Source organism: Podarcis gaigeae (genome assembly GCF_964106915.1).
Source record: "Podarcis gaigeae genome assembly, chromosome: 9".
Taxonomy (NCBI): domain Eukaryota; kingdom Metazoa; phylum Chordata; class Lepidosauria; order Squamata; family Lacertidae; genus Podarcis; species Podarcis gaigeae.
In genome coordinates this window covers 69,016,660-69,029,589 of record NC_139685.1, presented here as the reverse complement: position 1 = coordinate 69,029,589, position 12,930 = coordinate 69,016,660, and the positions used below count along the sequence as shown (strand labels likewise).

General features: G+C 44.1%; 1 protein-coding gene across 1 annotated transcript in view; it reads left to right on the top strand.

Annotated features, from left to right (window-relative positions):
- The window catches only part of FRAS1 (Fraser extracellular matrix complex subunit 1), a 356,176-nt gene that overhangs the window by 314,298 nt on the left and 28,948 nt on the right, over positions 1-12,930 (top strand). Inside the window, exons 53-59 of the mRNA XM_083756149.1 lie at positions 841-1,003; positions 2,415-2,661; positions 4,227-4,571; positions 6,142-6,302; positions 8,128-8,275; positions 10,815-11,020; positions 11,954-12,110. Of these exons, the coding sequence (XP_083612275.1) occupies positions 841-1,003; positions 2,415-2,661; positions 4,227-4,571; positions 6,142-6,302; positions 8,128-8,275; positions 10,815-11,020; positions 11,954-12,110 (1,427 nt within the window). The remainder of the gene's footprint in view (positions 1-840; positions 1,004-2,414; positions 2,662-4,226; positions 4,572-6,141; positions 6,303-8,127; positions 8,276-10,814; positions 11,021-11,953; positions 12,111-12,930) is intronic.

The following is a 12,930-nucleotide window of genomic DNA, read 5'->3' as shown; positions in this document are numbered from 1 at the left end:
CACCACAACTCCTCCCTCAACCCCTCCTTTCTGTGATGTATGCATGATGTTTCTGGGGGTGGTCTTGATCTACAGGGTGGCAATTTCAAAAGTCTTTATAAGGTCTGGCACACCATTTTTCTGTGTCTTTCCTCTCTCCTGCAAGTGAGGGGAACACCCTGTTGCAACAGTTCAATAAAGGCCAAGCCTACAGGCTGCTGTTTTGCTCCAAGTAATCCTGGTTGGTGTCTTTGTTTTTGTCCAAGGGAGCCTCGGATTTTTCCGTTAACAGTGTCAACTTTCTATTTGCTGACTTGGACGAACCAGCAGGATCTGTCTTACTTCAGCCTCTGTATTTACTCATTTATTTTATTTACTTGCATATTTTGTTATCCTGCTTAATCTCCCAAGGGGAACTCAAGGCAGCGCACAGATCAGATTACAACAGATAATATTTACATGTGATTAGCTGATAACGAGCAACACACTACAGGGTGCATTGTTCAACCAGATTGGTACTAACTAGATTTCTGACAAGAAGAATTTTGTCGTGGCGCTTTTATTTACTTATTTTTTTCCCCGGCGTCAGATCGCACCAATTCAATTATGGCGAATCACCCTAATTAAGGCAGATTGCACATTCTTCGCTGAACGAGAGGAAGCAAATGCACTGAAATTAATTAAACCGATACAAACTGAATGTAGCGATCGACTTCAGCCCCCTGAAATCAGTGGGACATGAATTCACAATTTAGCAGTATTCAGCCCCACTGGTTACTGTGCACTTCACAGCCTCTGGCCTGCATCTCCTTGGTTACATGGAAGGGAGGGAAAACTCATTCTTTCTCTCTCTCTTTCCAGCTACAATGTCAGTGAAAAGGCAGGCTCCATCAGTGTCACAGTGAAGAGGACGGGTAACCTCAAACAATATGCTATTGTTCTGTGCCGTACGGAGCAGGGAACTGCCACTTCCAGCTCAGCTTCACGGCCAGGAGAACAGGACTATGTGGAATACGCAGGCCAGGTGGGTTCAGGAAAAATGCTGCACACCCTGGGGAAAAAATCCACAGTGGAATGCTCTACACCATGGGTAGGCAAACTAAGGCCGGGGGCCGGATCTGGCCCAATCGCCTTCTAAATCCGGCTTGCAGATGGTCCGGGAATGAGCATGTTTTTACATGAGTAGAATGTGTGCTTTTATTTAAAATGCATCTCTGGGTTATTTGTGGGGCATAGGAATTCGTTCATTCCCCGCTAAAAAATATAGTCCGTCCCTCCACAAGGTCTGAGGGACAGTGGACCGGCCCCCTGCTGAAAAAGTTTGCTGATCCCTGCTCTACAATGTCTTACCCAAAGGGTGAAGTGTTAGGTGGGCATGGTAACAAGCCCAGAGAAGCTTCGTGGGCTGAACCTTTTCCTTTCACCCAGCTGTGAAAAATGTGGCAGTGAGTAGTAAGACATGAGCCGTCACCTAAACTGGGCATCGCCAGTCTGGGCTTGGTGGCTCTTGTCCGGTGTCAAGACCAGGCCAACTGTAAGTCAATAAAGTTGTTGTTGTTTAGTCGTGTCCGACTCTTCGTGACCCCATGAACCAGAGCACGCCAGGCACTCCTGTCTTCCACTGCCTCCCGCAGTTTGGTCAAACTCATGCTGGTACCTTTGAGAACACTGTCCAACTATCTTGTCCTCTGTCGTCCCCTTCTCCTGGTGCCCTCCATCTTTCCCAACATCAGGGTCTTTTCCAGGGAGTCTTCTCTTCTCATGAGGTGGCCAAAGTCTTGGAGCCTCCGCTTCAGGATCTGTCCTTCCAGTGAGCACTCAGGGCTGATTTCCTTAAGAATGGATCGGTTTGATCTTCTTGCAGTCCATGAGACTCTCAAGAGTCTCCTCCAGCACCATAATTCAAAAGCATCAATTCTTCAGTGATCAGCCTTCTTTATGGTCCAGCTCTCACTTCCATACATCACTACTGGGAAAACCATAGCTTTAACTATACGGACCTCTGTTGGCAAGGTGATGTCTCTGCTTTTTAAGATGCTATCTAGGTTTGTCATTGCTTTTCTCCCGAGAAGCAGGTGTTAATTTCGTGGCTGCTGTCACCATCTGCAGTGATCATGGAGCCCAAGAAAGTAAAATCTCTCACTGCCTCCATTTCTTCCCCTTCTATTGGCCATGAGGTGATGGGACCAGTGGCCATGAACTTCGTTTTTTTGATGTTGAGCTTCAGACCATATTTTGAGCTTTCCTCTTTCACCCTCATTAAAAGGTTCTTTAATTCCTCCTCACTTTTGAGTCAATAATGACCGTTCCCAAATAATGCCTCACTGCCGTGGAACTCATAAAACAGCAGCAGCAGGCCTGTTTTCCAGTTAAGGTCTGCTTCAGCCTTTTATACCTCTCTGCACGTAGTCAATGCACAACCTTGCTCCACACAGGTTCAGTTTGAAGAACAGGAGGACACAAAATCCTGCACTATCCTGATAAACGACGACAATATCTTTGAGAACACGGAGAGCTTCACCGTGGAGCTCAGCATGCCAGCCTATGCCTTGCTGGGGGACATCACCGAGGCCAAAGTCTTCATCAACGATGCGGAAGATGAGCCTTCCTTGCAGTTTGACAAGAAAGTCTACCACATCAGCGAGAGTGCTGGCATCCTCTCTGCCCCCATTGAAAGGAAAGGTGTGTTGCATTACGGCTTAGAGCAGGGGGTGGGAAGCCGGTGCAAACTGACTTCAAGTAAATAATACAATCCTAAGGGACGCTGGTGGCACTGTGGTCTAAACCACTGAGCCTGATCAGAAGGTTGGCGGTTTGAATCCCCGCAATGGGGTGAGCTCCCGTTGCTCGGTCCCTGCTCCTGCCAACCTAGCAGTTCAAAAGCTTACCAGTGCAAGTAGATAAATAGGTACCGCTCCGGTGGGAAGGTAAACGGCGTTTCCGTGCGCTGCTCTGGTTTTGGTGTTCCGTTAAGCCAGAAGCTGCTTAGTCATGCTGGCCACATGACCCGGAAAACCGTCTGTGGACAAACATAGGCTCCTTTGGCCTGTAAAGCGAAATGAGCGCCACAACCCCAGAGTCGTCTGCGACTGGATTTAACTGTCAGGGGTCCCTTTACCTTTACTTTTTAAGGTTGCAGACTTTGAAACACAGCAGCAGCAGCATTCCAAGCCCCTCCATTAACAGTTCAGTATATTAGGGACGTGGGTGGTGCTGTGGGTTAAACCACAGAGCCTAGGACTTGCTGATCAGAAGGTCGGCGGTTCGAATCCCCACAATGGGGTGAGCTCCCGTTGCTCGGTCCCTGCTCCTGCCAACCTAGCAGTTCAAAAGCACGTCAAAGTGCAAGTAGATAAACAGGTACCGCTCCGGCAGGAAGGTAAACGGTGTTTCCGTGCGCTGCTCTGGTTTGCCAGAAGCGGCTTAGTCATGCTGGCCACATGACCCGGAAGCTGTACGCCGGCTCCCTCGGCCAATAAAGCGAGATGAGTGCTACAACCCCAGAGTCGGTCACGACTGGACCTATTGGTCAGGGGTCCCTTTACCTTTATATCTGGCCAAAGTATATATCTCAGAAATAAATGTAGTGTTACACTGTGACAGGAAAATTCACTAATGTTTTATACTGAAGCCTAGCAGTAGAAATCCTAAAAGGGAATCTAAATTTGCATTAAAGTCATATATCAACCCAAACGGACAACCAGCAGACAACAGTGTGAAGCAAAAATGTAGGATCTTGTTTCAGTTCATGAGCAAATTTTTAAGCAAAACTAAGTCTGCACTTAAGGGTCTAAACTCTGTATATATAAAAGTAGAAATAATATAAGTAATATAAAAGTAGAAAGTTTATATTTATTTATTTATTACATTTATATGCCACCTTTATCTTCCATTGAGACTAAGGTGGTGTACAGGTTTTCCCTCCCCATTACATCCTCACAACAACCCGGTGAGGTAGGTTAGACTCAGAGATGGTGACTGGCCCAAGGCCACACAGTGAGCTTCATGGCAGAGTGGGGATTCCATCCCTGGTCTCCAGGGTCTAACCCTCTAAGCATTATGCCACACAGGAGACACTTAATCTTACGGTTGTGTGTTCAAGCCCCATGTTGGGCGAAAGAGTTGTGCATTTCAGGGGGTTGGATTAGATGACCCACGTGGTCCCTTCCACCTGTACAACTCTGCGATTCTCTGAACCAGTTGTCCTGGAGAGCAACTTTTGTATAACTCTGTGCTGTGCATTACAGGCGACTCCAGCAGCACCGTGTCTGCAGTTTGCTACACAGTCCCCAAAAGTGCCAAAGGGAGCAGTGCACATGCCTTAGAGTCTGGATCGGACTTCAAGTCCAGGGGGATGTCCAATGAAAACCGCGTGGTGCTGGGGCCTGGCGTCACCATGACCACCTGCGACGTGAAGCTGATTGACGACAGTGAGTACGAAGAGGAGGAGGAATTTGAAATCGCGCTTGCCGACGCGTCGGAGAATGCGCGCATAGGGAGCATCGCTTCAGCGAAGGTCATGATCAGTGGTCCCAACGATGCCTCGACAGTGTCCCTTGGAACGGCTACTTTTACAGTCAGCGAGGATGCAGGTGAGAGACTAGGATTATTTATTTATTAATTTTCCAAATTTATAACAAACATATCAACAAATACAGAAAGAAAACATCAAAAAACAAACAAACAAGCAAACATAGATCCTAACTGTAATAGTTCCACTTTTGTTAACATTGTTGGGTGACTTCCTTGAATCCCACTGGCTGAGTTTCCATATATATCATTGTAGCGGTTTTCCAAAACTATTTTCACATAAAATTTACTTAGTCAATTAACCTCTTCCTTCTTTTCATTTTAAATTTAAACATATTATTCTATAACATCACATATTTAAATCCTAGGCCAATCTGATACTTGCAAGTAATTCTATTTAAGTTATCTTAACATATTTAGCTAAATAGTCTTTAAATTTCTTCCATTCCTCCTGGTACTCCTCCTCCTTCTGGTCACGGACTCTTCCGGTCAGGTCGACTAGCTCCCAAAAGTCCATCATCTTCATCTGCCATTCCTGAGCTATGATTATTTTACCCTTGCTCTCTTCTTATGGGGCTCAAGTTTATTTTCAAAGAGTGCATAAGTCTACAGTGGTACCTTGGTTTTCGAACGCAATCCATTCTGGAAAACCGTTGACGTTCTGAAACATTTGAAAACCACGGACTCAACAGCCAACAGCCAAGCCTCCAGATCTTGCACTCAGCAGAAACCACGTGGCATGTTTGACTTCCAATGCGTGTTCGAAAACCAAAGCATTTACTTCCAGGTTTACGGCATTAGTAAACCAAAATGTTCATCGATGAAGACATTCGAAAACTGAGGTACCACTGTATAGCTAAAGAAGGCACCAAATGTCCCCACTTCCAAGAATCTATCTGTTTGGCATCTGCCCACTTTAATGGGGGGAGATGCGAGTTCAAGTTCTGCTCAGCTCTTATTTCATTGATACCTCAATTCATCCAATAATCACAGGGTGGTGTGCAAAATAAAAACACAAAAAACATAATAACAGTAACAATAACCTCCCATCCAGTTTAAAGGGCCAAAGGTTGTTTAATTAACCAGAGAAACCATGGTTTCTTTTATAGAATTGTAGAGTTGGAAGGGACCCCACGGTTCATCTACTGAAGTACAAAACCTTGCAATGCAGGAATCTTTGTGTTCATTGACTTTTAGGCTACCTTCCTAGGAGCTATTTCTTCAAGGGCCAGCAAATTGAGGCATAGGAAGCTGCCTTGGCCCATTGGTTCTTCTAGCTCAGTATTGTCTGACTGGCAGTGACTCTGTAGGCCTACAGGCAAGGCCTACCTAGAGATGCTGAGGAGTGAACCGGACATCTTCTGCATAGGAAACAAGTGCTTGGATTCAAGCTGGGCTGCCAAGGAGAAAAACCCTTTGCAGGTGCGGCTTAAAAGCAAGTCACACCTGCAAAGGAAGAAAGGAGGAATCGAGAGCACCCTAAGAGTGTGCTCCAAATTCCATCCTTTGAAGTTCTATCACCTGTTGTCATGGTGACATCAAGTGATGGGCAGGTGGGTGTCCTCCATCATGGTAAGATAAAGCATAGTCACCTTTTCCCACAAACTCCTCCCTTCTCTCCCTTCCTTGCAGGAATCATTGAAATCCCCGTAACTAGGCACGGCCCTGACCTCTCGACCCCCACGTCCGTATGGTGCGCCACTCGGACATCGGATCCGCCATCGGCAACTCCAGGTGTCGACTACATACCCAGCTCCAAGAAAGTGGAATTTCGCCCAGGAAGAACTGAAGAGGTATCGCTACATTTTTTGCTATTACCGAGCAATTAGTACCTGGAACCAAACTAAGCATTGTCTCATAAGGAGCATTCAAACACATTTGTGTCATGCTTCTTGTGTGTTTTACTTGTCTAGTCTGTACAGAAATGGTGCAGATCAAACAAAGAGCCAAACTAGACGTTAAATCAGGGAGGGGGGAAATGGTAATTAGGGACGGATGGAACTGTCAGTTTTGGTTTCTCTGACTTTCTCATTTTTCCCAGCCTGAAGTTCAGATCATCACATTTTTGCATCAGTTTGTGATTTAAAAAGAAAAATGTCATTACAAAAATTTGCCAGCATTTTAGTGAGCATTTCTAGCAATATACATGTGATTTATTTTTGCTCAACATGCACATTTTTACAAGTAATGTCCCTTAATATAATACATTTATTTTCACTAATATATACATTTTAATGCCCATATTCTCCTAACATTTCTGCAGACATTTTTTGGTTGGATAACTGCATGACAAAATTCAGAGAAATTCAGATTTTGAAGGATAGCTGCAGTTTGGTTTGCTTGGTGTTTTGGAAAATGGGAATGAAACCATTTTTAATTGTACCTAGAAAGTGCAGTACCAAACTAGAGACATTGGTGGGTGGTTATGATGAGCCTAAATCCACACTAAAACTTGCCACCGCCACTCAGAACTCCTTCCCCGGGGGCCCCCTTTTTTTGCACCCAGATACGTCTGGAGGAATAATGCTGTGTGGTCATTTATCATTGTTTTTGGCAAGGGGAAATGGTGACCACCAGCCAGCAGCTGCTGGAAGGAACTTCAGACAGTGAGGGTGAGTTCCCTCCTCTATCAAAAATTATTGTGTTTGAGCCCCTGGTTGGCTTCCCCCAAATTCTTCCTGAAAGTTGTCATCTGAGAACATCTGGCTCAGCGTGGTTCCTGTTACATAATCCAGAAAATAAACTGTGCCCCAGGTATCAGATGTCTGGGAAAGACATGCACAGAACTTTGCTCAGGTACACCTAACAGTGCGGATGTTTTTGGCTGTTTCTTCGTGCATCTGAGATAAGCAGCGATGCACAAATGAAAGCAGGTGCCATTTGTGACAGAAAAGCTCAACACCATCGACTCCTCTCATATCCTCTGGCATTCCTTCTCACACATACCTGTTTGCAGAAGGTAATGGGGCCCTTTATATGTCCGGCTGTCCTTTGTCAACAACAAATAGTCGCTGTTTTTTGTGTTGAATATATGCTATATGGTAATTTATGGACCTAAGAGTCCATTTGCAAATAACAAAATAACAAAATATGTATTTTATCAAAGTAATTGTTGGACTGAAATACAATTAAGAAGTATATTAATAATGAAATACAATTAAGAAGAAGTATATATACTTTTCCTGCCAACCTAGCAGTTCGAAAGCACGTCAAAGTGCAAGTAGATAAATAGGTACTGCTCCGGCGGGAAGGTAAATGGCGTTTTTGTGCGCTGCTCTGGTTCGCCAGAAGTGGCTTAGTCATGCTTGGCCACATGACCCAGAAGCTGTATGCTGTACACTGGAAGCTGTACCTCGGCCAGTAAAGTGAGATGAGCACCGCAACCACAGAGTCATCTGTGACTGGACCTAACGGTCTACTTTTACCTTTATATATAATTTATCTTATATTTTGGAAATGTACATCCAGTTTTTTTTCCTTTAAATTTTGGGGGGGCCCCCAAGAGAGTGAGACCGTAAGCTATAGCTTGTTTAGCTTATACATAAATCTGGCACTGCCTGTTTGGTCGGTTTTATATATTAAGAAAGTAGGCCTTTTTATTCCTCTCATCTCCTCTAGTACTGCACCTTGACAATTCTGGATGATGCACAGTACCCAGTCATCGAAGGGGTGGAGACGTTTGTCGTCTACTTGAGCTCGCCTCAAGGAGCAGAGCTGGCCAAGCCTTTTCAAGCAATGGTGGCCATTAATGACACCTTCCAGGATGGTAAGAGGGTCAACATAATTTTAGTGTGGCTGGGGCTCATAGAATCATAGAATTGTATAGTTTGAAGGGACTACAAAGGTCATCTGTTTCAACCCCCTGCAATGCAGGAATCGTTTGCCCAATGTGGGTCTCAAACCCACAACCCTGAGATTAAGAGTCTCATGCTCTACCGACTAAGCTATGTAACTAAGCTTCAGTAAGACAACTTTCTTGGCAAGCTTAGGGCTGATGGGCATTTAAAAATGTGTACATGCACACTGGCTTCTTACTCGTAGTGTGTTTGAATACACCACATGCAGAATTTGTTTCTTTATTGTCTGCAACTGGAAGTGAATAAGCCCATTGGAATGGCTTCTGAAACTGATGGAATATGCTGAAATGGCGAAATTAACTGCCGAATTAAGAGGACATAATGACAAAGTGTTTAAGGAGGAATGGAGATCCCAGATGGATTATCTAATCAAATTAACACCAATATATGATGTCGTGGGCAGGATTTGAAATATAAGCAGTGGATTACTAAAGATTTAACGGTCGCAGGGTTTAGATAATAAACATGTGTGTGTTATAAAACAGCTAATAAAAAGTAAAAAACGAACATCAGGAAAGAAGTGGTTGGAAATTAAGAATAAACTTTGTTAAAAAAATGTATATGATGATAATATTGTTAGAGACTAAATAAAAATTAGAAACAGTGGTACTTCAGGTTAAGTACTTAATTCATTCTGGAGGTCCGTACTTAACCTGAAACTGTTCTTAACCTGAAGCACCACTTTAGCTAATGGGGCCTCCTGCTGCTGCCGTGCCACCAGAGCACAATTTCTGTTCTCATCCTGAAGCAAAGTTCTTAACCTGAAGCACTATTTCTGGGTTAGTGGAGTCTGTAACCTGAAGCATATGTAACCTGAAGCGTCTGTAACCCGAGGTACCACTGTATATGAAGTGAAGGCAATGCCAGTACTCAATTTTGAGCACTGGAATTGCCCTTAATGTGGTTCCATAGCTCCAAGCAAGATTTTCAAGGCAGTATGCAGCAGTGCAGCTTACACTGAGCAGCAACTTGCTCCGGTTCTCGAGCAGTGGATAGTCAATTTATGGAATTCACCATCGTGGGATGTGGGGATGGCTGCCAATAGCTGACATGGTTTTAAAAGAGGATAAAGATGAATGCAGGAAGGATCAGAATATCAGTGGCTATTGGTCATGCTGGCTATACAGTCCTTCCAGGTTCACAGGCATTCAGACCTGGATGCCATTTCACACCTGAAAGCTGGTTTCCGAGGAACATGATGAGAGAGGGTGATTGTGCTCTTGCCCTGCTTCTGGGCTTCCCAGAGGTATCTGGGAAACAGGATGATGGACTAGATAGGCTGTTGGTCTGATCCAGTGGTCACCCTGACTATCCAGTGGTCACCTTGTAGGTTCTCAGATTGCCTCATCTTACCGGGCCTGAAATCTGTACCACATACTCCGGTCATGGGAAGATGAAGCACTGCAAAGTAGCATTCATAAGGTCAGCTATTCCCTCTTAGGGAGGCAGGTGGCGCTGTGGTCTAAACCACTGAGCTTCTTGGGCTTGCCGATCAGAAGGTCGGCGGTTCAAATCCCCGCAATGGGGTGAGCTCCCATTGCTCTGTCCCAGCTTCTGCCAAAGTTTGAAAGCATGCCAGTGCAAGTAGATAAATAGGTACCGCTCCGGTGGGAAGGTAAACGGCGTTTCCGTGCGCTCTGGTTTTCGTCACGGTGTTCCGTTGCATTAGAAGCGGTTTAGTCATGCTGGCCACATGACCTGGAAAGCTGTTTGTGGACAAACACTGGCTCCCTCAGCCTGAATGTGAGATGAGCACCACAACCCCATAGTCGCCTTTGACTGGACTTCACCATCCAGGGGTCCTTTACCTTTTTACCTTTTGCCTGTTCCCTCTTGTCTACAACCTACCCTGGTGGCAGAAAGCCTGGACCCCACTGTCCCCTGTTCAAGGCATCAAGACCCCCTGTGACCTAATTAGAACAGGAGTCACGCATTCCTGAACTTGCAGCTTCTGAGGAATTATGCCCTTATTTTTCAGCATACTGTAGGCCTGCAGAAGTTTATATATATATATAAGATATTTATTAAAGTTTTCAAAAATAATACATTGTAAAACAGAAAAAACAGAAAAAACAAAAATACAAAAATACAGAAATAAAAACAATTTAAAAACACAAAGAGTTTCCATCTACTTATTTTCTTTTAACTTATTTTCCAGACCTCCTCATACCTCCCTTTCTTATATTCCAATTCAAATTGTTTGTTCAGCAAATCCTCACCATTAGTTCTTTTACTTATTTCAGAACCTTATTTTCCATATCTCTTAAGCATTACAGCTGAAAACTACTTAATTTCTGTCCAGCATCATTCTAGCATTCCTTAATTTTACAATATTTCTGCAAATAGTCTTTAAACTTCTTCCAGTCTTCTTCCGCCGACTCTTTTCCCTGGTCTCGGATTCTGCCAGGCCTGCAGAAGTTTGAGTGATTCCTCTTCTTCCCTCCGCAGTGCCGAACATGAAATTTAGTAAAGAATTGTACCCTGTGAAAGAGAAGGAGGGCATCGTCCACATTCCCATCATCCGCACCGGAGACTTAAGCTATGAGTCGTCTGTCAGGTGCTACACCCAGGGCCAGACAGCGAAAGCCATGGAGGACTTTGAGGAAAGGAGAAACACGGAGGAGTCACGTGTCACTTTTCTGAAAGGGGAGAAGGTGAGTGGATGTAGCTCACAATGAAACAACAGCCAATGAATTGGTGGACACATCCGATTTGTGAAATTCCCTGCCTAGGAATGCCAACCTTTACCACTCCCTTTCACTGCACTGCAAAGTGCTTTCTTTTTCATTTATTTACTTCGGTTATTTATATACCCAGTGGTTTTTCCTAAAAAGAAATGTTTCAGGGTACTCTCATTTTGACTCAAGAAAATCACCATTTTATAGTTCAAATCGGGGGGGGGGGGGGATAAATACACTAAATTGACAAAAGTACAAAGAACATGCATTACCTCATATTACATAGCTGACAGCTCACAGTAACTTCCAGATTGGCATGGGGTTCTGTGCACTAACATCTTCCTGATTCCACACATCCACATTCCACACTGCTTCACACATTAAACGCTCGCTTCTGTCTAAGACTCGGGAAACACCGGGAAAGGAAATGAAGCCGCCATTGGGGGTAGCAACGGAACTGAAGGTTCACAGTGCTATTCAATGGAACTGACGGTTCACCATGCTAGAGAAGAAACTATTTTTTTTTAATTAAAAAAATTAGTTTCTTCTCCCATTAGATTCACAAAATGTTTAGGGGTATGCGTACCCCTGCGTCTCCCCCCCAAAAAAGCACGGTATATACCACTTCATATTTTAAAGCATTCTCTAAATGGTTTGCAGCATGCGAAAACCTGACCTGCCTAACCGTCAATGCTAGCGTTCTGGGCATATTAGCTATTTTATCTGCTATCCCAGTCTTCCTTTTTCCAGATATTCCTACTTATTACTGATTTCTTGTATTTTTTTATTATTGTGCTGGGAGCTGCCATGAACGTTTTGCAGGAGAGGCAGCATATTTGTGTTTTTAATAAACAGGTTAGCCGGGTTACCTACCTCCTTGTCCTTAACTCTTGGCATCCTTGGCTCTAGGTAAAGAACTGCACTATCTTTATTAATGATGACTCTGCCTTTGAACCGGAGGAGAAGTTTCAGATATACCTGAGCAACCCTCTTGGAAACCACTGGAGTGGGGCTACAGTTGGCAAGAATAATATGGCCTCCATTATTATCTCCAATGATGAAGATGGTAAGAGGAGCAGGCCTGCATGCACCAGCCTTTACTTGTTTTCGGACCCACTGGACCAGTTGACCCCTGGCCTTGTCCCTAAATTGTGCTTGGGAAACCCTGAAGCTCCTCTCTCCCTAGTTGGTTTGAGCCTTGCCGCATTGCTGGAGCCTCGGGGCATCTGTGCTAATTTCCTGCTTTCCTCCTGCTGCCGAGTTTGCACCGTCAGTCTGCTAAAATAAAACTCTGCTTCTTCACGAACAAGAAAGTGCCTGTATCATTGTTCTTGGGCGGGAGCCAGGGCACAGAGGTTAAAAGGTCATATTTAAGTGCCTAACAATCAATGTACTTAAAAATAGCTTGCAAACATTTACAAATAGCTATTGGCCTTTAAATGCAATTTGTAGAACAAATGGCTCACAAGAGTTGATAAGTAGTAACATTTAACTGCAATTCATAAGAAATCTTACCCGCAGTTAACTTCTTATGTATTTATTTACAGTCTGAGTGCACTTTAAAAAACCATATAACCCATCCCTTTCCCAGATATTTATAATTCCTTTTTTATCTACTGGGTCACCACATTCCTCTTGTGCATAATGTCTGAGTATTTATCTCTGCTTTTCAACAGCGCTCTCAACTTAATTGGGCTTGTCTGCTCCCAGATTTTCCTAACTAAGTCATATTTAGTTAGTTTATGGGAGTTTCCCCATAATTGAACATGTAGAAACCTAGCCACGGTTATTATATATACAGCACTTGGCTCCAATATTCTGGTTACATAGTTCCAGCAGACACATGCATAGTTTTAATTGTATAAACCTAACTCAAAGTGTTCTGC